The following is a 25,339-nucleotide window of genomic DNA, read 5'->3' as shown; positions in this document are numbered from 1 at the left end:
CTTCTGCTTGAGTCCGTGACTGGGCAGCAGCAGGCACAAGGCTTGGCTGTGTCTAGCCACTGAGCCGCAAGGCCAGCAGCAGGCCCATGGCTTGGGAGTATCTATGATCGGACCCTAGCTTCTTTTTTCAAGGAACAGCTGGTGAGGGTTGATGAGACATTTGTGAAATGATGGAAATGCTGGGATGAGAGCAAGGTGGTGAACAGAGATGGGTGTCTGCAGACTTCCAGGAAGTAGGAAAAGGTGTGGGACAGCAATTTAAATCATGCAGAGGAGAAGGCAGAGAGTGCTGGCAAGAATGGAAGGACCCAACAGCCCTGTCCCTTTGGCTAGAGCTTATGAGAAGATGACATATAGTCATTGCAGTGCAGCCTCTTTGCTTCCTTGCAACCCTGTGCAGAGGCAGGGTGGTGTCATACCAGTGTTCTTCTCATGGCATCACACTGCCCATCGTATTCCTCAGACCCCCAAGAAAAGTCCTGAGGCAGACAGAGGGATGCAAGATCTCTCCTCGCAGTGGCTGGGGTCAGGCCTTGGCCCTTTTGCTTCACCAAAAACAACCAAGACTTTTCTCAGCACAGTGCTTTGCCTGTCTGTAATTATGGCCTCCAGTTATCTGTCCTAACATGTCCCTGGGGAAGCTTTGTTAGTAACAGCCCACAGTGGGGCCCATTAATACTCCAAGTCACTTCAGCTTTTCCTTTTGCATTTGCTTTTTCGCACAGTTGCATCATTCTCCACTCAGTACCCAAGTTTCGTTGACTCAGCACCAAAATACTTCATGGAACTCATTAAAACACAGACACTCCTAAGCAGCCATATCTCTCCCACCATTTTCTTCAAGTCTTCAAGACTTGTTCAGCCAATTGTAGAGCTTTCATGTTCTAGTTAAGGGGGAAGATCTCAAAGAGCATCTAATAAGAATCTTTCTTCATTTTAAAGGCTGAATTTTGTTGTGTTTCAGTTGAGAGCATTATTCTTTACAGAACTAAGAGAGGCCTCGAGATTAACTCCCCTTGTCCTTATGGGGGACTTCAACTTGCCAGACATTAACTGGGAGTGCCACACGGCTGACACGAGCAAGTCCGGGAGGTTCATGAAGCACCTAGATGATAACTTCTTGGTGCAGGTGCTAACGGAGCCAACTAGGAAAGGTGCCCTCCTAGACCTGTTGCTAGAAAACAGAGAGGTTCTGGTGGGAGATGTGGTGATTGGTGGCCGCCTCGGTCATAGCGACCATGAAGTGGTTGAGTTCAAAATTTACGGTGACAGAAGGAAAAGTGCCACCAAAACCTCATCCCTAGATATGGGGAAGGCGGACTTCAGGCTGCTCGGGGAACTAGTCAGCAAGGTCCCCTGGGAAGCTGCTCTTGAAGGCCTTGATGTCCACCAGTGCTGGTCACTCTTTAAGCGATGCCTCCTAGAAGCACAAGATCAGGCAATTCCTAAATATCGCAAGGCAGGCAGGCGTGGCAGGAGGCCGGCGTGGCTGACCAGGAACATTCTTATGGAGATTAGGCGGAAACAGAGAGTGTTTCGCTACTGGAAGGAGGGCCAGGTGACATGGAAAGAATACAGGGATGCTGTTCGTGTCTGTAGGAAGAAAATTCGTGTGGCTAAAGCACACCTAGAGTTGAAGCTGGCTGTGTCTGTGAGAGAAAATAAAAAGTTTTTTTTTAGATATGTGAATGGAAAAAGGAGAACTAAAGAATACATAGGGCCGCTCCTTGATAGGGAAGGTCTTCTCACAGACGATGACATAGGCAAAGCAGAGACGCTTAACGCCTTCTTTGCCTCTGTCTTCAATGCCGATGATGGGCTTCGGGACCCAGGGTGCCCCGAGCTGGAGGACCGGGATGGTGGGGATGACAAACTCCCAACCGACCCTGAACGTGTGCGGGATCTGCTACTCCACCTGGATCCCTACAAGTCCATGGGTCCGGATGGGATTCATCCCCGGGTGCTGAAGGAGCTGGCGGACGTCATCGCGGAATCTCTCTCAATTATTTTTCAATGATCCTGGGAGTCTGGAGAGGTCCCGGTAGACTGGAAGCTGGCAAATGTTGTGCCGATTTTCAAGAAGGGTCAGAAAGAAGACCCTAGCAATTACAGGCCTGTCAGTCTCACATCAGTGCCTGGTAAAATCATGGAGAAGATGGTTCTCGAACGTATTGAGGCGCACCTGGGGGACAATGCAGTCATTGGTCCCAGCCAGCATGGGTTTGTGAAGGGTAGGTCCTGCCTAACTAACCTGATTTCCTTTTATGATAAGATCACCCGTATGGTGGACCAAGGGAAACCAGCTGATGTGATTTTTTTGGACTTCAGCAAGGCTTTTGACATGGTTTCCCATAGGATCCTACTGGACAAAATGTCCACCATACAGCTAAATAAAAACATCATACGATGGGTGAGCAATTGGCTAACGGGCAGGGCCCAAAGGGTTATGGTAAATGGGGCTGCGTCAGGCTGGCGGGCGGTCACCAGTGGGGTCCCTCAAGGCTCCATTTTAGGGCCGGTACTTTTCAATATTTTTATAAACGATCTGGATGTAGGAATAGAAGGCATTTTGAGCAAGTTTGCTGATGACACCAAACTTGGAGGAGTTGTGGACTCGAATGAGGGTGGAAAGGCCTTGCAGAGGGATCTGGATAGGTTGGAGAGCTGGGCGATCGCCAACCGCATGAAGTTCAATAAGAGCAAGTGCCGGGTCCTGCACCTGGGGCGGGGAAATCCTGGCTGCACGTACAGATTGGGCGATGAGACTCTGGAGAGCAGCCTAGAAGAGAGGGATCTGGGGGTCGTGGTAGACAACAAGTTGAATATGAGCCGGCAGTGTGCCCTGGCAGCCATGAGGGCCAACCGTATCCTGGGGTGCATCAAGCACGGCATCGCTAGTAGGTCAAGGGAGGTGATTGTCCCGTTCTACTCTGCGCTGGTGCGGCCTCACCTCGAGTACTGTGTGCAGTTCTGGGCACCACAGTATAAAAAGGACATGAAACTGTTGGAGAGTGTCCAGAGGAGGGCTACGAAGATGGTGAAAGGCCTGGAGGGGAAGACGTACGAGGAACGGCTGAGGGCACTGGGCCTGTTCAGCCTGGAGAAGAGGAGGCTAAGGGGAGACCTCATCGCAGTCTACAACTTCCTCGTAAGGGGGTGTCGAGAGGCAGGAGACCTTTTCTCCATTAACACCAGCGACAGGACCCGCGGGAACGGAGTTAAGCTGAGGCAGGGGAAGTTTAGGCTGGACATCAGGAAGGGGTTCTTCACAGAGAGAGTGGTTGCACACTGGAACAGGCTCCCCAGGGAAGTGGTCACTGCACCAAGCCTGACTGAATTTAAGAAGAGATTGGACTGTGCACTTAGTCACATGGTCTGAACTTGGGTAGACCTGTGCGGTGTCAAGAGTTGGACTTGATGATCCTTAAGGGTCCCTTCCAACTCAGGATATTCTATGATTCTATGATTCTATGATTCTATGATTCTATGATCATTCTCTAATAGGTATTGGTCTAGGGTTTCTCCTTTGAAGCCCTGTTTGGGTGGGAAGAACAAGGGTTTTCCTGTTTCAAAACAAGCAACAGGAAATCATGCTGCAATTTAAAAAAAAAAAAAAAACAAAGCTCAAGTTCCTTATTTTGTTGCCTCCAGTGATGTTTACCTTCCCAAAAGGATGACTGTACATGATGTATTTTACAGTGATTAATAGGAAATTTCAGATAGTTGTGTTAATAATAATCCATATCATACTAATTCAATGATAAATGATGAGGGTCTTACTAAGGAAACCATTAAAAGACTGCTGAGAGATGGGCAAGTTTGAACTCACTGAAACTCAAAGCAGCAACTGGGTTGGTGAGAGCGATCTGAATAGTCAAAGAGTAAAGGGAGGGCAAACCAGGAGAACAATGGGAAGTCCAGGTCCAGACAGGCAGGTGGAAAGGGGACATTCAGCATGTTCTGTGTAATCCAGATGGGTTTTGTGCCTGGAAGATGAGGGAGCACACCATGATAGACAAAGCGATGACAATGCAAGTACAGGTGAACATCACTATTTCTTCTCCTGCCATTAATATAGACCATGGAAATTAGCATTTCTTCATGAAAGAAATTACACTTCACGTGAGAGGTTTCACAGAAGGGATCGAATCATTTGAGCTGATGAGTAGTCGCTTTATCATTTGAGTAGTAAAGAAATAACTGGGTGTTCAGGCCGAGCGTTGCTGTCTGACCATAAGCATAACCAGGGAAAACCTCCAGTGGCCCCGTTGTGTTTGAGGCACTTCCCTGCACTGGCAGGTGTCAGAAAAGACCTGCAGGAGGCCGGAGCCCTTTGGGAAAATCAGATGGAGCCAGGTGGAGTTCCCAGGGCACCTCCACTGCCAGCAGTGGTCTTTGTCCCTGCAACTGCAACCCAGTGCAGCACAGGAAACCCCTTCAAAGACAAACCTCTTCTTCAGTGGGTTCCTTGGACTGACCTAGATTTGAAATGGCCACTGGAAACCTGAGATACTCTCCCTTATTCCTACTAGACAGGTGAACATCCGTTTACCTTCCTGGGTCATCTTTAGCAAACTCAGGCTGATAAACTCAAGTACAGCATGATTCAAATGGCTGAGCCAGAACCCATCAGCTTGCCCCACTTTGGAAATGGCCCCCATCCAACTAAGGTTTTGAAAGTGAAAAATGTGAAATGACCCATGAGGTCAAAGTGCAGAGTAAGGGAAGGTCACTCATATTGTGCTGGAGTAGTGTGGTGGTTTTCCGTGCTAGGCAGCTAAACACCAGAAACACTCTCTCACTCCCCCTCCTTAGATGAGGAAGGGAAGAAGTAACGTAAAGAACAACTTACGGGTTGCGATATGGATAATTTAATTAAAGGGAAATAATAATAATAATTATTATTATTATTAAAGAAAGACTATTATGAACTAAACTATTTATCTAAAGGGAAAAAAGGGGAAAGGGGAAAAGGGAGGGGGAAAGGGAAAGAAGGAAAACAAACAAGACAAATAAAGGCTACGTGGAAGTGCAGAGGAAAGAAACTACTCTCTACTTCCCACAAGTGAGCAATGCTTGACCACGTCCTTGAAGCAGGACCTCAACGTACGTAGCTGGTGTTCGGGAGGAGGACCAAAGTTTTCCCAACATGAGCCCACCCCTCCTCTCTGCTTCCTGTTTCCACCTTTTATTGCTGAACCCAGTACAAGTAGCAGAAGGCAAAAACATTGCATTGAGCCTCAGAATAATCAAGGAGACCTAATCCAGTTCATCCATGAGAAAAAGCAGAGTGAAGGACGTTGAGTTGTGTCCTAACATGAAGAAGGATTACATCACTGGTAAAGGAACTCTCTTTTTGTGCCACCATCAAAGCAAATTACACAAGAACTCTATCAAATAAAGGTAACCTGTTCCACAGTGGCGCTGTCACACCACAGGACAGAGGAGGGACATTTTTCAGTTTCAGCCTCTTTTTCAGAGAGGCTTTGCCCTCTTCCTGTTTACCATGGCGCAGATCCTGGCCCTGGATGCTCCATGAGCACCTTGCAAGTCCTGGCAGGCTGTGGGGAGGGGACAAATGCCCTGGACCCCCTTCCTGCTCTGCCCAGACCAGCAAAGGACTTGGTGGCTCCCTATACCTCCTTGATGCCACCACTCCTGTCACGATTCAAACCCAGGAAGCTGCTTCTCAACCGGTCAGGGTCTCCAGGGGCACTGGGCATCCACCAGTGGTGACTCAGTGAAGCCCTGACACCCTCACCCAGGACTCTGTGCCCCCATGCCCCTCTGTCCAGGTGGAACCCCAGTACAACACTAAGGCCTTGAGCCTGATATTCCCTGAGCGTCTTCTACATTCCAGTTTGGGAAGAAGAGCCCTGAGTACTGTGCAAGTTCCTTTTACTAACAGGATGCCAAAACAGAGACCAGGTGTCATTTAGGAATAAACACATTCCAAGAAAGCCTCTGGGTCACACAGAGGACTGGTCATCTGGAAAAGAGGAATGAAAGCAGACATCTAACTGGAAACATTTTATTTATTAAATTTTATTAAACATTTGTTCTATTACATTTTAAAGAATGCTATACCTAATCATCACAAATTGCCTGAGATTAACTTGAGTAAAACTAGAAAAGTGAGATAGCCAATTTATTGCTACGTAAGTATTACCACTAGAATCAGTTTCTTCAGTGTGGCTTTCAGGTCCTGGTTCCTCAAGCTGTAGATGAGGGGGTTCACTTTGGAGGCACCACCGAGTACAGAAATGACACCACCGTGTCCAAGGATGTGGAGGAAATGGAGGAGAGCTTCAGGTATGCAAACAGGACAGTGCTGACAAACAGGGAGACCACGGCCAGGTGAGGGAGGCACGTGGAAAAGGCTTTGTTCTGGCCTTACTATAGAGACGAGAGGACTGTCACCTAGATACACAAGGTCAAATCCAAATACACTGCTCCTACCTGTAGCAGCTGGGCTCTTGGCCCTGAGCTCCTCCTGGATGCTGGGAGCTTCCCCAGCTCCAGAAGAGATGGGAAGAGGAGGATACTGAGACTAGTGAATTTCCGCTGAGTTCTTTATTGCCTTTAACTACCAAGGAATCCTGGTTCTGTATGTACATTAGATTATATAGCCAAAGCTAACACAAAAAGTAATATTCAGAATGTTAAGAATTCGATTATTAAAAATGAAATAAAATATTGTTCAAATATTAACAGAGAAAAATAATTTTTAAAATGCTGTATCATTTTCTGAAATGCCCTTTGACATCTGTTAGGACTAGTATTATTGATTATGTTATGATAACACTAGTAGCTAAAAAAATCATATATAATATGAATCACAATATGAATTATAATATTTTATTATTAAGTATATATCTTTGGAATACATCACTGATGCTTAAGAAGCATGTATTGAAAAAGTTTCCTCACTGCATCCTTGAGCTCCTGGTTCCTCATGCTGTAGATGAGGGGGTTCACTGCTGGAGGTACCACCAAGTACAGAAATGACACCACCAATCCAGAGATGGGGAAGAGATTGAGGGGGGCTTCAGGCAGGCAAACAGGACAGTGCTGACAAACAGGGAGACCACGGCCAGGTGACGGAGACACCACTCTCTGGGTGTGACCTTCAAGCCAACCCCTTATGCACTGAATGGTGCACCCATCAAATGCGTCTCTCTCCAATCTGGAGACCAGGATGTCATGTGGGACTGTGTCAAAGGTCTTACAGAATCCAAGTAGATAACATCAGTCGGTCTTCCCTTGTCCGGCACAATTTAATCTTTGGTGAAGCCATGCTGCCTGAGATCACCTCTTTGTCTTGCATGTGCCTTGACACTGACTCCAGAAGGAAATTTTCCATGATCTTGCCAGGCATAGGGGTGAGGCTCACCATTTGGTAGTTCCCTGGGTCCTCCTTTCTACATTTTTTAAAACAGGGCTGGTATTTCCCTTGTTCCAGTTAACAGGGACTTCACCTGACTGCCAGGACTTTTCAAATACGATGGAGAGAGGCTTGGCAAGTACATCAGCCAATTCCTTTAGTACCCTGGGATGCATGTCATCAGGCCCCATAGACTTGTACTTGTTGAGTTTCATCAGGTGGTCTCAAATCTGCTCTTCACTTACAGCGGGTGGGACTTTGTGCCGTAGCCTCCATCTATGGGTTCAGGGAAATGAAAAACTTGGGGAGCCTGATTGGCAGTGAAGAACAAGGCAAAGACGTTGCTGAGTCCCTCACCTTTCCCATGTCTGTCATTACCAGTTCATCCTTCTGTTTCATCAGAGAGGGTACATTCTCCTTAGCCTTTATTTTCTGAGCCATGTATCTATAGAATCTCTTCCTGTTATTCTTTGCATCATTTGCCAAGCTCACTTCCATCTATTCCTTGGCTTTCCTTATCCCATCCTTGGACAACCAAAAATGAAGCATGCATGAGGGCCTGGGAAAAGTAACACTGGATCCATAGAAGCCATTTGGGAAACAAAACTTGTAGGTAGGAAGTGTAATTTTGTGGAGGTCAGATCTGATGGGCACATTGTACAGGATGCTCTTTAAGACCTTTTTGTCCTTTTCCCTCCTGACTACAACGCCACTTCCTTCCCAGGAAGGGAGTAGCTAACAGAGGTGAGACAGATACTCTATGATCATGAATGTCATCAGAAAGCTGATCCCAGTAAGATATGGGGAGTTCAGGAGCAGCCTGGACAAGAGAGATGTGAGATTTTGGGGTGGCAAGAGGAGCATGGCCAGCAGAATTTAATGATTTTGTAGCGGTAAGATGTAACTGCTCTAGTAACATTGACTTAAAACAGTCATGTATTGTCCTTATCTTATTTTAAGCAGTAATTTTAATCCCTGAACCTAAATGCAACTACAACACTCTGACAGGAAACCATCCTCTAATGCTTGAACTCAGAATATGACTTCAAAAAAATCATCCCATAGCCCTTTTCCTTCCCTTTACTCACTTGCTGACCCTAATCCCTTCACCTAACACTAGCATTAAAACATTCTCTTTAACCCTAGACTTCTTGGGAGACCTAAAAACACCCTAAAGCAGAGAGCTTGCCCATACCTTAACCACAGAAGAACAGAAAACCTTACAATTAAAACTTTTTATTCTGTAACCCACAATGGTGAGCCCTAGTGCCTAAAGGACTAGAGAGGTCAGCTCTACCTCAGGTTCTCACGGCCCAGCAGGAAGAATGTGACTGTGGCAGGGACTGTGAGGTCACTTCTGCCTCTGCACTTGATAGGGCAGCAGCAGGAACATGTCACAGAAAGGGACTGTGAGGTCACTTGTGTCTGGAGGTGGCACGTCACCCTTGACTTCTCCCTGGGAGCTGCACTTTTGGGCTGACATCTGGCAGTGGCCCTGCTAGGCCAACAGAAGACACCTGCTTGGCATGCTGACTTGGGGATCCCCTCTGCCTCCAGACCCAGGAGGACCCAGGCAGAAAGAAGGCCCCAACATGGGTTGTCCTGTCCCTTCTGCTTGAGTCCATAACTACACAGCAGGCAGCACAAGGCTTGGCTGTGTCTAGCCAAGAAGCTGCAATGCCAGCAGCAGGCCCCTGGCTTGGAAGCTGCTGCTGAGGTGACTTGTGTCTGGTTGGCTGAGAGGCCGCAAGGAGCCTGCTGGGTTGGGATGCCTACTTCATGAGTGATTTCCGCCCTGATGGAGTTTTCTTTGTTAGTAGGAAAGAGCAGGAGAAATAAAATGCCACAAAGTGGACCTTGTAAATTACACACTGGCCACGAGGAGGAAGAAATGTCCCTCAAAGGGTTGAGCTGTGGTGCCAGAGGACACCTTCTGATCAGACCCTGGCTTTGTGTTTCAAGGAACAGCTGGTGAGGGTTGACAAGACATGGGTGAAAGCAAGGGATGAGAGCAAGGTGGTGAACAGAGATGGGTGTTTGCAGACTTCAAGGAAATTAGTCAAACTGTGGGACAGCAATGGAAAGCCTACAGACAACAAGGCAGAGGGTGCTGTTAAGAAGGGTAGGCCCAAACTACCCTGGGGTTTTTGTCCCCTTGGCTAGAGCTTATGAGGAGATATGATATATTCATTGCGATGAGGGCTCATGGATTCCTTTCAACCCTGTGCAGCAACTTGGATGTGTCATACCACTGTTCTTCTCATGACATCACACTGCCCACCACATCCCACAGAACCCAGGAAGAGCCCTGAGCCAGATGTGGGGGTGCAGAATCTCCCCTCCCAGTGGCTGGGGTCAGGCCTTGGCTCTTCTGCTTCAACAAAACCAAAAAAATACTTTTCTCAGCACAGCGCTTTGCCCGTCTGTAATCATGGCTTCCAATTTTCCAGTTCCTGCCTTCATACGTCCCTGGAGAGGTTATGTTAGTAACAGCCCTCACTGGGACCAATTAATACTTCATGTCACTTCAACTTTTGTGCCTCCTGACTTGAATTGCTCAAGCGGTTACATCACTCTCCTCTCAATACCTGAGCTTCATAGATTCAACACCAAAATACAACATGGACCTCATAAAAATGAAGAAGCTCCTAACATCTCTACCACAGTCTTCTTAAAGACTTCAAGATTTGTTCAGCTAATTGCAGAGCTTGCATGTTGTAGTTAAGGAAGAAGATTTCAAAAAGCACCTAATCAAAAACTTCTTGTTTCAAAGTCTGAATTTTGCTGCATTTCAGTTTTGAGCATCATTCTCCTATTGCTCTTCATCCTGGCTGACTTCTTTGGAGACCTCCATCAGGAAGAAAAGCAGAGTCTGGAGGTCTTACACCTCCACTGCCAGCAGTGGTTTTTGTCCCTGTAACTGCAGCCCAGCCCAGCACATGAAACCCTTTCTAAGACAAGTCAGGTGTTCTTTAGGAACAAAATAAATAATAAAATAAAATAAAATAAAATAAAATAAAATAAAATAAAATAAAATAAAATAAAATAAAATAAAATAAAATAAAATAAAATAAAATAAAATTGAAATAACCATTAGAATCTGAGAAACTCAGCTTAAATCTTAGTAGACACCTGGACATCCATGGTGTCTCTTGGGTCTTCTGAGGAAAACTCAGGAAGAAAAGTAAAGAAAATATATCTTCAAGTGGCTGTAGCTGTACCCATGAGCATGGCCTCTTTTGGGAAATCATCTCCTTCAAGCCACAGAAACCTAATGTGAAAAGACCTGCCCAGTCAATAGAGTAGGGCAAAGTCATACTTCCTGTGCTATAGATGCAGAAGGCAAAAAGAATTGCATTATGCCTTACACTACTCAAGGAAGTGTAACCCAGGTCATGCATCTTTACCTTAGTACTGACAAGTCCATCACTAAACCATGCTACCAAGTTCTACAGCTACACCTTGGCTCTCCAGTCAATGAACCAGCTCATGGATGGCAATCAGGGAGTCCTGGTTAGCATGATGCTGCCTCAGGTGTGCCACCATGGTAGCCATTGGCACCTGCTGTTCTTCAACCCTCAGCAAACCCACAGCAGAAGGATTCTGTGGAAGACCAAGCAAGGTAGACAACTGTTTAAGATCCTCCATCTCAAAGGCAGGTATGCCAAAGCCCCACCGGTAGTGCCCTCTTGGAACTCTGAAGTTCCTTCTCCTGAAACAGTCTATGCTGAGAATGCACAGACCAGTCCCAATGGGGTGCTTTTGCCATTCCTTCCCTGTTAGACTCCCTTCAGCCTCCAGACAGTTAACTGCTGGGATCCCCCTGTCACTCCTGAAATATAGGTGGGTTCTTCCTCTTTAAGTCTTGATGGCATTAGGGTACACTGTGCACCGGTATCCAGTAGAGCCTGACACATTTGTGGGTCTGATATGCCAGGCCATTAAACATACACAGTCCAGTAAACTCAATTGTTCAGAAACACCAGGAGAAGCATCGCAAGGGGTGGTTCTGCTGGTGAGGACACGTTTGTGCCAGCAGCCTGAGTGGGCAGCAGCTGTGCACAGGCGAGGGGAGGCCAGGAAGCGCATGCCAAGAGCGCTCCTGCCAGCAGAGACAAGGCCGGGCCGAGGCCAAGGCGAGAGGCAGGCCCACGGCAGGGGGCTTCAAGGGCCATGCAGAGCTCCCTGCCCCTGCAGCAGCCGCACTGGCCCTCAGCAGATGTGTTGGCCAGCACACACTGGCAGATCCTGGCGTGCATCAGAGATCAACAAGGAGGGCGCTGGAGAGGGCCAGGGCGAGGTGGGTGGCAGAGCCCCATGCAGGGGCTGGCTGGGGGTCCCCTCTGCTGCAGCCACTGCATGAAGTATGGCAGGAGGAGGGCAGGCAGGGCTAGTGGACACGGGGCAGATCCTGGCCCTGGATGCTCCATGAGCACCTTGCAGCTCCTGACAGGCTGCATTGAGGTGCCCCTCAGCCTTCCCTTCTGTGCTCCCAGGGCACACAGCTGCCTCCTGCCCAGCTCTGCCCACCAAGAACCTCCGACAGGGCTGCTTCCCAAGCTGGGCCTTGCCCAGTGTTAGTCCCCTGTAGGGGCAGAAAATGGCCCTTGTCTTCGTGGCTTTTCATGGCATTCCTCTTAGTACATGCTCTTCTCATCCTTTATCTCTTTTACTGAATAGAGAGGCCTAGGAGAACTTTTTGGTACAGAGTACTTTAGAAAAAAAAAAAAAACATCGAGTCCCTCAGCCACATCTCTGCTTTTCCTCCACATTGCAGCTGGTTTCTTCATTCCACAACCTCTGCTGTACCTGAAGAGAAATGATGAGAAAGAAGAGTCACAGAAAATGACTACCTGCTGGTTATTTTATTAGGTTAATTACAAAGCTTACCAGATCCTGCAAATGAGGTCTTTGGGTTAAAAAACAACAGTGAGAACAACAACAAAAGGTCGAAGAAGTGAGATGGAGAAAAATGTTTTTATTGGACTAGTATTGCAAAGAATGAAAAGCAATTTTGAAGTACATGAACAAAGCTGTTTCTGCCTTGTCCAGGTTTATGTGAGGAAGATGTGCAGGTACCTCATTGATGGGGAAATACTGTAGATTAGAATAACATCCTCAATGCCTCCTTTAGCTCCTTGTTCCTCATGCTATAGATGAGCATTTCGCTGCTGAAGGCAACACCGAGATTAGAAGTGAAACTGCCAGGCCCAGGGATAGGGAGGTGGTGGAGGGAGGCTTCAGGTAGGCAACCATGGCAGCGATGCTATGCAGGGAGACCACGGCCAAGTGAGGGAGGCATGTGGAAAAGGCTTTGTGCTGGCCCTGCTCAGAGGGCATCCTCAGCACAGCCCTGTTGACCTGCACATAGGACAGAGCAATGAAAACAAAACATCCAAATGCTAAACAGACACTGAATGCAAGTACCCCAGCTTCCCTGAGGTGGGGATCTGAGCTGGAGAGCTTGAGCTGAGCTTTGAGGAGAGCCTGAGGAGAGCTTTGACTCAAAACAGAGCACTTTGACACAAAACAGCACATCTTTACACTTGCTGAGCACTCTTCTCAGCACTCTTCTCATCCTAATCCAAAACATAGCACCCTTCCACCTAGTAGGAGGAACATGAACTCTGTCCTAACTGAAACCAGGACAAGGGTGCACTCTATTCCATCATCCAGGTCATTGACAAATAACTTGAACAGGACTGGACTCATTGTAGGTCCCTGGGAGACACTGCTGGCTGCAGGACTCCAACTAGACTGTTCCACTAAGCACAACCCTCTGAACTCTGCCATCCAGCAAGCTCACATCCCACCTCACCGACCACTTCTCCATCTCACACTTCCTGAGCTAGCCCATGAGGATGTTATGGGAGACAGTGCTGAAAGCCTTGTTGAAGTCAAAGTAGACAACATCTGCTGCTCTCCCCTCACCCACTCAGTTGTCATTCCATCATAGAAGGCTATCAAGTTGGTGAAGCATGGTTTCCCTTGGTGAACCCATGCTGACTACTCCTGATCAACTTCTTCTCTTCCACATGCTGGAGATGACCTCCAGGATGAGCTGTTCCATTGCCTTTCCAGGGATGGAGGTGAGGCTGACCAGCCTGTAGTTGCCTGGGTCCTCCTTCTTGCCCTTGTTGAAGACCAGTATGACATGAGCTTTCTTCCAGTCTTCAGGCAGCTCTCCTGATCTCCATGACCTTTCAAAAATGATTGGCCAGCAGTAACATCTGCCATCTCCCTCAGAACTCATGGATGTACCCATTAGGGCTCATGGATCTGTGGCTGTCAAGTTTGCCTAAGAGATCTCTGACCCGATCCTTTTCAACCAACGTAGAGTCCTCGTTTCTCCAGATTTCCTCCCTTGTTCCTAATGCCAGAGATTCAGGAGGGCTGCTCTTAGCAGTGAAGACAGAAGCGAAGAAGGCATTCAGTAATTCTGCCTTCTCTGTATCCTTTGTCACAAGGGCACCCACCTCATTAAGCAGTGGGCCCACATTTTCCTTCCTCTTCCTTCTGCTATTGATGTATTTGAAAAAGACCTTTTCTCAGACAATGTCCCTATATTCTTCCCAAGTGGCTTGTCCCTTTTTTCCACGTTATGTATACTTCCTTCTTCCGTTTAAGTCACTCATGGATCTCCTTGATCATTCAAGCAGGTCTCCTGCCCCCTTTGACATTTTGCTCACAGGAATACATAGCTCTTGAGCTTGGAGGACTTGGAGGTCAGTGCGCTATTGCTGCCGGTGCACCGTTGTGGCAGCCATCAGCACTTGCTCTTCAGCTCTCAGCAACCCCACAACAGAAGGGTCCTGTGTGAGACCAGGCAAGGTAGACAACTATTTGACGTTCTCTGTATTCATGGCAGTTATGCCAACAGAACTATGGTACTCTTTTGTTTAGTTGTTTGCCCTTGGAAAAAGCCAGAAACACAGTTTGGAGGCATATCATTAGGGTTACCCAATGATGTTTACATTTCTCAAGAGCTATCGTGACTGGCCTGAAAGAAAGAAGGGGAAGGTGCCATGCCTTGTTCCCTCCACCAAGTGGATTCATGAGCGTTGTACCAATAGCACCTCAAATAATATTTATTGGTGCAGATTTAGGGAAAGCATCACAAGCCCATATTTGCTTTCCTAGTGGTAACTTAGTAGTTTCTTGCAATATGTAGTTGCTTTACAGGGAAGGATTTGTAGCGATTTGTAATACAGACATTCATGAAAACAGAGCAACGAGGTGTCTGTGTCCTTTTGTACTACGGAATCCTACCAACCTACTGCTGTGATCCATGGGCGAGCTGACCCTCCTAGGTCCTGACTGTTGATACTTTGATGCCCTTGGAGAGGTCCTCAGAGCTGCAGGAGCAACCACGGACCTGGGGCTTGGAGACATCCCTTTGCTGCAGAGAACAGATTCAACCACAGGGGCTGGACCATTCAGATACCGGAGTGACAAATAACTGGCTTTTTTTCTGCTCAGGTCTGCTGCCCCCTCGCACACAGCCAGGCCTGTGGCTCATCTCCATGTAGAGGATGAGGAGTCAAAGCTCTGCTGGTGCCCAAGTAAGAGAGAAATACTCCACCTGTGGAAGGGCAAGGCTGGCGGGGAGGTGGCACAGGACAGGCACTCACTTCTTTCTCTTAATCTCCACCCAGGGAGCCTTGAGACCACGGGTCAGTGTCTGTACTGCCCACAGGTGCCTGCAGTCTTGTATCCTCAAGAACCATCTTCTGTATGTAACATTTTTACTTTTTTTTTTTTTTTTTTCCTTGCAGTTTGGGGCCAGCATTGGTTGACCTGGTACCTGGCAGTGAAAGGCTGTGTCTCACACTGTTGTGGTTTAACCCAGCCAGCAGCTAGACACCACACAGCCATTCAGTCACCCTCCCCGCTCCTTCTCTGGGTTGGGGAGAGAAACAGGAAAATGAAGCCTGTGGGTTGAGATAGAAACAGTTATTAGGACAGAAAAAAAAAATGGTAATAGTACTACTAATAATAATGTGTACGAAACAAGTGATGCGCAAAGCAATTGCTCACCACCCGCTGACCAATGCCCAGCCTATCCCCGAGCGGCCACCCCTCCGACCCTGGCTAAACACCCCTATATATTGTTTAGCATGATGTCAGATGGTATGGAATACCCCTTTGGGCAGTTTGGGTCAGCTGTCCTGGGTCTGTCCTCTCCCAGCTCCTGTTGCACCCCCAGCCTGCCCACTGGCAGGACAGAGCAAGAAGCTGAAATATCCTTGGCTTGGTATAAGCACTGCTCTGCAACAATTAAAACATCAGTGTGTTATCAACATTATTCTCATCTTAAATCCCAAACACACCACCCTACCAGTTGCTAGGAGGAAAATTAACTCTATCCTAGCTGAAACCAGGACAAGCGAGCAGCTCCTTGGGTGTATTCCTGACACCAGCTTTGCAAGAAGCAGAGATGTGGCAGAGATGCCACTGCAGAGACAACTTTCACCAAGGTACACGAGACCTAAGGGCTTAGTCAAGTACAAGAGCTCAAGAGAACAATGTGGAAGCCAAAAGAGAGCAGCAGTGAAAAGGCCACATCCTGCTGCTGGCCATGGCTCCAGGGAAGCAGCAGCCCCAACCTGAAGGCGGCAGAAAGGCAGAGCCCAGCGGGCAGTGAGGGGCAGTCTCAAGGTCCACTGGGGCTGCTCCTCTGTGTGGCAGCAGCTCCAGAGGAGATGGGAAGAGATAGCATCTGAGACCAATGAAGTTCTCGTGGATTCTTTATTCTCCTTATCCAAACAGGAAGCCAAGTTCTGTAGGTATATAGGATGATTGGGTGAAAGCAAATAAATTAAAAAAAATATAATAGACAGAATGCCACAAATAGAATTCAACCAAAATCACAATTTTAAGAGATAATATTAATAATAAAAAAATAATTGAGAGCTAGTGTACTAAGAGATTTTTCAGAAAACCTGTGCAACCATTTAATATTATAGGCACACTATTGATGCAAAAGAAGCATGTATCCAATGAGTTTCCACAAGGCGTCCTTGAGCTCCTGGTTCCTCAGGCTGTAGATGAGGGGGTTCACTGCTGGAGGCAACACGGAGTACAGAAATGACACCACCATGTCCAGGGATGGGGAAGAGATGGAGGGGGGATTCAGGTAGGCAACCAAGGCAGTGCTGAGAGTCAGAGAGACCACAGCCAGGTGAAGGAGGCATGTGGAAAAGGCTTTGTGCCGGCCCTGCTCAGAGGGCATCCTCAACACAGCCCTGAAGATCTGAACATATGAGAAAACAATAAAAACAAAACAACCAACGGCTAAAAAAACAGTAAACATAAGTGTCCCAACTTCCCTGAGGTAGGGATCTGAGCAGGAGAGCTTGAGGATTTGGGGGATTTCACAGAAGAACTGGTCCACAGCATTGCCGTGGCAGAGGGGCAGGGAAAACGTGTTGGCTGTGTGCAGGACAGCATTGAGAAAGCCACTGCCCCAGGCAGCTGCTGCCATCTGGGCACAAGCTTTGCTGCCCACGAGGCTCCTGTAGTGTAGGGGCTTGCAGATGGCAACATAGCGGTTGTAGGCCATGACGGTGAGAAGGGAATACTCTGCTCCAACCAAGAAAACAAAAAATAAGACCTGTGCAGCACACCCTTGATAGGAGATGGTCCTGGTGTCCCAGAGGGCATTGACCATGGCTTTGGGCAGAGTGGTGGAGATGCAGACTGGGTCGAAGAGAGCGAGGTTGAGGAGGAAGAAGTACATGGGGGTGTGCAGGAGGTGGTTGCAGGCTACGGCTGTGAGGATGAGACCGTTGCCCAGGAGGGCAGCCAGGTAAATGCCCAGGAAGAGCGCGAAGTGCAGGAGCTGCAGCTCGCGCGTGTCTGCAAATGCCAGCAGGAGGAACTCACTCACAGAGCTGATGTTGGGCATTTGCTGTTTGTGGACATGGACACTGCCAAATGAGAAAAAAATAAAATAAAATAGAGTGTTACGAGTAATGTCTCTGAGCAAAATTGAGATAATTCCCAATTAAAGCCTTACATTCCCTGTTTCCAAGAGGACCTTTGCCTATATCCCTGTCTGGATCCCTGCTTTGTGCTTGCTGAGTGTCCTGTACACTGCAGCCTCCTCTGCCCAGCAGCTCCCAGTGAGCGTGCTCTGCTCCATTCAAGGTTCCAAGAGGGAAGGTTCCTGGGAAGTGGCTTCCTCTGCTGAGTGAGGGGTGTTTGGCTGTGTGACTCTGTGTGTCTTCTGTGTTCAATACCCAGCAGACAAAACCAGCAGATGGATCGTGAATGTCTGGCCGGAGAGAACAGGGATCATCTCCTCCTGCTTCACCCGCTGTGCACAGCACTCCCTGTCAGAATCAGACACCACCAGCTGCCACGCTGAGCAAGGGAGAGAAGCAGGCATGGGCAGGCAGGGCAGACCCAACCCAGTGCAGAGGCTGCGGTGTTGGTAAGGTAGAGCCTGTCCTCACAGCCCTGTGCCATCTGGCTGGCACAGACAGCAGCGGGACAAGAGCTCTGGAGTGGAAGAAGCATTTGGAATATGCTCCTTGTCATATGGTAGGAATTTGGGGGTAAGACCTCTGTGGAGCCAGGAGCCACGAGAGACATCCTGGCAGCTCCTGGCCAGGCAGAGACATTCCGCATCCAGGAGCACCTTCCAGGAATCTCCCCTGCACTGTCCTGCAGCCAGATACTTACCGTGGGCAGAGCTGTGAAGGTTTCTCCTGCACTGAGCTCTCCTCTGCGCGCACCCTCCAGGCTGCCTGGAATCCCTTTCTGCCTGGGTGTCTGTGGTCAGAGCCCCGAGCCCTGCTGCACTGTGCAGAGGAGCTGCTCCTGGGCACAGCTGTCTCTCTGCACCAGGGCCCTCTCGCCAGGAGCTCCCTCTGTCCCAGGAGCCTGGCCCAGCTCAGCAGCACAGGCCCAGCCCAAGGCATTGGAATCACTCCTCTGGGGACATTGCTGATGAGCCCACAAACCTCAGGCATTCAGGGACAATTGAAGACATCTCTCCAGAAGTCCAAGTCAGATGCAAGTATACTGCAGTGTCCCCCCAAGGGCCAGCACTGACACAGCCTCCCTTGGAGCTCGTTAGAGCAGAACATTGGAGGAGAAGGAGACAAAGGCAATGTGAAGGTGACACTGATGTGTAAGAAAACTGGATGTGTGTCACCAAGCACAAAGCCTTAACCTCCAGCCCGTGGGAAGGAAGATGCAGGAGAATGATACGACCCCTGCCTGGTTCATGGCTGGGGGCGAGGAGGCAATGAGGCCCTGATATTTTAACAATAATCTGTCTCCTCATAGGCCTCAGTGGCAGAGACAACAACTAGAACCATGGACACAAAGACCTGGGTCCTGTTGGGACTTTCAACCTTGCCATAGCCCTTGTTTCTCTCCAAACCAGGATATCGTAGGGACTCACAAACCTGCACCTCTTTACTGGATAGCTGTAGGCACTTTTCCATATGGTGTTCACTTGATCTGAGCTGAGTCTCATAATTCTCCATTCAGCATTCTCCTCAAGAAACTGGCTTCTCGTGGCTTGGACTGGCGCACGCTTCGTTGGGTTAGAAAATGGCTGGATAGCCGGGCCCAAAGAGTTATGGTGAATGGAGTCAAATCCAGTTGGAGGCCAGTCACTAGTGGCGTTCCCCAGGGCTTGGTACTGGGTCAGGTCTTGAGGAGTGGTTGCAGTGATAGTGGAGTTTTTCCTCCTAGTAAGAAAGAGTACAAGAAAGAAAGAATTTCATAAAATTCAGATTGGTGGGTGGTGAGATGGGGGCTGAGGTGAAATGTTACTCAAAGAGTAGAGCTGTGGTGCAAGATATCACCCAGAGGGTGTCTGGATCAGCCCATGTCTTTGTGTTTCATAGATTACTGAGGGCAGATGGGGAGACATCAGTCAAGGCAGGAAGGTTCTCTGGAGACAACAAGATGAGAAACAGGATGGGTGCCTAAGCCCTACATGGAAAAAGGTATAGACATGGAACAGCATAGGACAGTGTGTGGTGGTTATGGTCAAGGATCTTTTGCAAGATGAAAGCCCCCTACAGAGCCAACAGCTTTGTCTGCTGGGCTCTGGCTTTTGTCTCTCTCAGTGATGTCTATGAGGAGGCACGTTATCCTTAGAGCATTAGGGTCTCAATGCCTCCTTATCCCCTTCCAAGAGCCTGGGAGATGACCACCTGTGGCTTTGTACTTGGCATTGCCAAAGAAACTTTGACACATCAAGGTTTCCTAAGCCTCAGGGCCACCTTTCCTTGGCCTTCGTCCCCCCTTCATCACTGCCTGCAGTTTTCTTCTCTAACAAGTCCCTGGGGAGGCTTTGTCTGTAATGTCCCTGAGTGGGACACATTAGTGCTGCTAGTCTTTGCAGTTTGCATCAGACTAGGACTACTGGAGAAATGTCTTTCATTTTCTCTCAGTGTTTGAGGCTCGCGGGCTCTGCCCCGACCCACCAGAGGGACCATTATACTGCCTTGGTCTTGAAGTGTGCTGCTGAGCTGGGCTGGGCTCCTGGGATGGAGGGAAGGAGCTCCTGGCAAGCAGACAACACTGCAGAGAGACAGCTCTACCCAGGAGCAGCTCCTCTGCAAGGTGCAGCAGGGCTGGGGGCACTGCCTGCAGCTGACATGGGGAGAGGAGAGAAGGGGAAGAGTGGGTCATGGTAGCCTGGCGTGGGAAGGGAGAGGAGAGGTCACGGGGGGAGTAATCTTCCCATCCACCTCCCCACAGTAAGACTCTGGGTGCAGGGTAATGCCTCTGCACACCCTGCCAGGCTCTCCTGGAGCTGGCACAGCCCTCAGCTGATGGGAGCTGTCAGGACTATGCCTGGTGTTGGAGTTGAGGGGCATGCAGGGCTTGTGTGCTGCAGTGTCAGTGTGCAGGGCCCGAGAACTTCTCTCTCCTGGGCCTAGCTGCAGGCTGTAAAGCCAGGGGTGCAGACAGGTGTGATCAGGGCTGAGGTGCAAAGCAGGGTCCTGCTGCTGCCCAGAGGCTGCTGCCTGGGGAAGGCTGCTCACAGCCCCACACCACCCCAAGCTGAAGCAGAACTGTCACACTGCCCACTGCCAGCAGAATTGCAAGGCAACAGCTACCTGACGGCAATGCAGTTTTTACTGTCTTCTATTCTCCTGACCATGTGCTGGAGCAGTCTGATGGTAATGGAGAAATAACATCAGTATTAGACACTAAGGCTCCCTGAGCATTGCTGCATGTCCATGAGGCAGCTCACAAAATCCCTTCATATGCCTCAGCCTACAGACAGTAGCAACATCACCTTTGTTGTTTCTTGAGGAATTATTTGACCTTCTCCTCATGACCTGACATTGGGGAGATGTCAATGGCCAGTGGACCTCTCTGATCAGTCCAGATTCTTTTACCTGTTGCTGTAGACCAGGACTGACTGCTGCAGAGCCCATAGCAGACCCCTCTGCTTGTTGCGGCAACCTCAGACGCCAACCAGAGGTAAACCAAGCCACTGCAGAAAGCTCTTCCTGAAATGAATGAGGCAGTATGTTGTTTGTGTGATGTTTGTTGAGGCATGCAATGGATTTTAGTCAAAGTCCTTAAATTTTGCACTGTTATTTTTTTTTTTTTATGGACAGGCTCCCTTGCTCAGAGGCAGTAAATGTGTAACAGCAGCTCCATCACCGAGTTTCTCCTCCTGGCATTCGCAGACACGCGGGAGCTGCAGCTCCTGCACTTCTCGCTTTTCCTGGGCTTCTACCTGGCTGCCCTCCTAGGCAATGGCCTCATCCTCACAGCCGTAGCCTGTGACCACCACCTCCACACCCCCATGTACTTCTTCCTCCTCAACCTCGCCCTCCTCGACCTGGGAGGCATCTCCACCACTCTCCCCAAAGCCATAGCAAATTTCCTCTGGGACAATAGGACCATTTCCTATGCAGGATGTGCTGCACAGATCTTTCTCGTATTCTTTTTCTATTCATCAGAGATTTCCCTTCTCACTGTCATGGCCTATGACCGCTACATTGCCATCTGCAAGCCCCTGCACTATGGCACCCTCCTGAGCAGCAGAGCCTGTGCCACCATGGCAGCAGCTGCCTGGGGCAGTGACTTTCTTCACGTCGTGCTGCACACTGCCAATATATTTTCATTACCCCTTGGCCGTGGCAATGCTCTGGACCAGTTCTTCTGTGAAATCCCCCAGATCCTCAAGCTCTCCTGCTCAGACTCCTACCGAGGGGAAGTTCGAATTACTACTGTTAGTACTTTTCTTGTGTGTGGGTGTTTTGTTTTCGTTGCTCTGTCCTATGTGCAGATCTTCAGGGCCGTGCTGAGGATCCCCTCCCAGCAGGGACGGCACAAAGCCTTTTCCACATGCCTCCCTCACCTGGCTGTGGTCTCCCTGTTTCTCAGCACAGTCATATTTGCCCACCTGAAGCCCCCCTCCATCTCCTCTTCTTCCCTCATTCTTGTTCTGGCTTTTCTGTACTTGGTGGTGCCTCCAGCGTTGAACCCCCTCATCTACAGCATGAGGAACCTGAAGCTCAAGGATGCCATGTGGAAAATTAAGACTATGCATATTTCGTAGGTCATATCTCTCTGATTTTTTTTTCACAAATGACTGAAAAGGCTACTCTTGCTAATCCTTGGTTTGCAGCCAAGCCTGACCTCTGTTTTTGTGTTGTTGTGTTCTTCTTGTGTTTTCTATGATCTTATGCTGAATTTTTTGTTCCCAGTTTTGTTCTTAGAATATTAGACCACAAAGAAATTCTTCATTTTGCTTTTGTATTTAAACAAGTTAAAGTGCCTTTCCGTCTTATATCCTTCCTCTGAGACATTTTCTTGTTCTGCACAGGCAGTGTCCGTGTGCAGAAGTGGTGGGGGGGAATGAGTCAGGCCCAGCACCACGGCCAGGGAGCACCTGGTCCATGCAGAGCTGCTCTCTTGCCACTGCCACCCCCTCCTTCTGAGCCTTGCTGGTGGTGTAAGGCCTGGCTGCTCCTGGTGCTTGGTGCCAGTGCTGCTGTGTGGCTATGCTGGGACTGCAGGCAGAGACAGGCAGTGGGCACTTGGGTGACACAGCTGGCCTCCACAACAGCATTTCCATTATAAAAGGGCCATGACTGAAAGCTCACGTCCTCTTTCAGAGCTGCTGTCAGATCCAAACTTGCCCAAGGAAGAGAGTCCAAAGAGGCTCCTCACTCTGCCAGGCCGGGCATATCTGAGTCCCCCAGGGCCACAGAAGAGCCACTGTGGGAGGCGGTCAGTGGCAGGGCCCCAACCAGCTGGCTCTGCCCCTCACCCTGTCCAGCATGGCCCTGAAGAGAACCCTCCCTGCCCCAGGCACCACAACCCCCTTACTCTGCAGAGCAGCACCACCAGCTGGGTTGTGGGGAGCATGGCAAAAGGCTGCAGCAATGGCCAGCCAGGCCAGCACAGATGTGCTCACCTGAGAGAGGTTCCCTGGGAGATGGGATGTCCCTGGAGAAGAGAAGGGCCTTCTCCATGTACAGGGGAGACACGGGAACAGAAACCCTTTGCTGCTGCTGCCAGCAGGCAATTCATATGTACATGGCGAGAGGTACACGAGCAAACACAAAGGCCATCTGCTATTTCTAGGTGAGTCATGAAAGGCAGTGGGCAGACAGTGTCTTCAGGTCCCTTCTTTCTAGTGGAACAGCTATGGAGCAACTGCCTGAATAGCACAGAATAGTTCAGGGGGAAGGCACTTTCAGAGACCATCTAGTCCAAAATACAAGACCTGAATGCAGCTCTGAGATGTGCTTCCTTGAACCCGCGAGCTCCCTGTGCCCTTTCTTCATGCCTTGGGACATCTCAGAAGAGGGCAGAGCAGGACAATGCACCACAGAACTGAGGTGTCTTCCAGCCTAAGGTAGTGGCTGCAGGAGCCAGAGGGACACTGCAAGTGCTGCAGTGCGCTGCCTGTGTGTGCAAGGCAGGGACTCGTATCTCTGAAAACCGTGTGTATGAGCAGTGCACGAGGCCAGCTCAGATGTGGGCATCTTACAGAGCCCTGACATTTCTCTGGCTGGGTCTCTAGAAACAGCCCCCAGTGTTCCTGTGAGATTTCTCTCACGCTCCTTGCACAGGTTCATTGCAAGTACCCCTCTGCCATTTCACACTACCCTGCCTTTCTGGACGAGTGCTGACAGCCAACTGGTGGCTGTTGGTGACAGACAACATGGCTTCACTAAAGACAGATGGTGGATGTCAAATCCGGTGGCCTTCCATGATGGGCTTATAGCATTGGTGTTACAACATTTGTCAGTGACATGGACAGTGTGACTGAGTGCAGTCTCAGTGAGTTTGCTGATGACGCCAAGCTCGGTGGTGTAGTTGACATGTGGGAGGGAAGGAATGCCATCCATAGGGACCTGGACAGGCTTGAGCATTCTGCATTGGCACTACAGAAGCCTCCCTTGCCATACCAAGAGGGAGAACCCCCCTTGCAAAGCTGCTGTTTAACCTCACCTCTTTCCCATGGCACCTCCTCCACACCACAGAGCCCAGTCTCAGCTCTCACTTTGCCACAAGCATTCTGCATGGGCACTACAGGGCCTAACTGTACTGCGTCCTGCCCTGGCTCTGCCAACCCGCTGGGCAGGGGAGAGGGTGATGACAGGAAAGAGATGCATTGGGGTGTGGAACAAGGGGCCTGGAAGAGACTAGGAGCTGAGGGAGAGGACAGGGCAAGGCAGCAAAGGCAGCACAAGTGGTGCTGTTGGTGCGGGGCCATGTTTGTGCCTGCAGCCTGAGTGGGGGCAGCAGCTGGCAGGAGGCGAGGGGAAGCCAGGAAGCACCTCCCAGGGCCACTCCTAACAGCAGAGAAAAGGCCAGGTGTGAGGGGAGGGGAGGGGGCTGGAAGGACAGTGGTGAGGTCCCTGCCGCTGTGTGGCCTGGATGCCCTGCAGGAGATGTGCTGGCCAGCAGGACTTGTGAGGTCACCCTGTGCATCACAGAGCACCCCAAGGCAGCAGTGGTGGCACTGGAGATGTGGGTGGCAGAGCCCAGTGAAGGGCTGGCTGTGGGCCCCCTCTGTTGCAGCCGGCTGATGGAGCACGGCAGGAGTAGGGCAGGCAGAGCTCATGGCCACCATGCTCATGGTTACCTTGCCACAGGCTGTGGTAGAGCTTGTGGCATAGCTGCCACAGCCCCAGCCCCTCAGAAGGAAGAAGGGCAAAGGCAGATCTTGATATAAAGCCAAAAGAAAAGGAGGGCATTGATGAATAAGTTGAACGAGACTGGACCCAGTACTTACCCCTGGGGGACACCGGTAGCTACAGGCCTCCAACAAGAATCCGCAGCACTGAGCACAACCCTCTGAGCTCTGCCACCCACCCAATTATCAATCTACCTCCCTGTCCATTCATCTAGGCCAGGCTGCCTGAGCTTCTCCATGAGGATCTCATGGAAAACGGTGTCAAAGCCTTTCTGAAGTCAAGATATACTACATCTAGTGCTCTCCCCTCATCTACCCAGCTAGTCATCGCAGCATAGGCTATCCAATTGCTTAAGCATGATTTCCCCATAGGGAATCCATGCTGACTACCCCTCATCACCTTATCCTCCACATGCTTGAAGATGACCTCCATGACCAGGATGTGTTCCAGAACCTTCCAGAATGTGCTATTCTGGTATTTCTCAGATTAACCTGTGATGTAGGTTGCAGGGTCCTAGACAAAATCAGGGAGTGTCTTTTCATACTCACCTGTTACATCTTTTGCACATTAACAGAGCGATGATATAACAGGAGGGAACCTTGAACTACAGCTGATCTGGGGAAAGAGCTCCTCCACCACACTCAGCACTCACAGGGGAATCCCATCAGAGCCCACGCACTTCAGGATGCCCAGTTTCTCTACTTGGTTCCTGACCTGAGACGCATCCATCAGGGGGAAGTTTTCCTTGCAGAGGACCTTGTGAAACTCTGGGATTTGGTGAATGCATCTCATTCCGTTTTCCAAGGAGAAGAGA

At 49.5% G+C, this 25,339-nt stretch overlaps 1 protein-coding gene across 1 annotated transcript; it reads left to right on the top strand.

Annotated features, from left to right (window-relative positions):
* Positions 1-21,005: 21,005 nt before the first annotated feature.
* On the top strand, positions 21,006-21,932 carry LOC137847456 (olfactory receptor 14C36-like). The gene has a single exon (XM_068665725.1). It carries the CDS (start codon positions 21,006-21,008, stop codon positions 21,930-21,932), a length of 927 nt encoding a protein of 308 aa, XP_068521826.1.
* Positions 21,933-25,339: the final 3,407 nt, after the last annotated feature.

Source organism: Anas acuta, chromosome W (assembly GCF_963932015.1).
Source record: "Anas acuta chromosome W, bAnaAcu1.1, whole genome shotgun sequence".
Classification (NCBI taxonomy): domain Eukaryota; kingdom Metazoa; phylum Chordata; class Aves; order Anseriformes; family Anatidae; genus Anas; species Anas acuta.
Note: the sequence above shows the minus strand (reverse complement) of the source record. Positions and strands in the feature narration are given on the sequence as shown.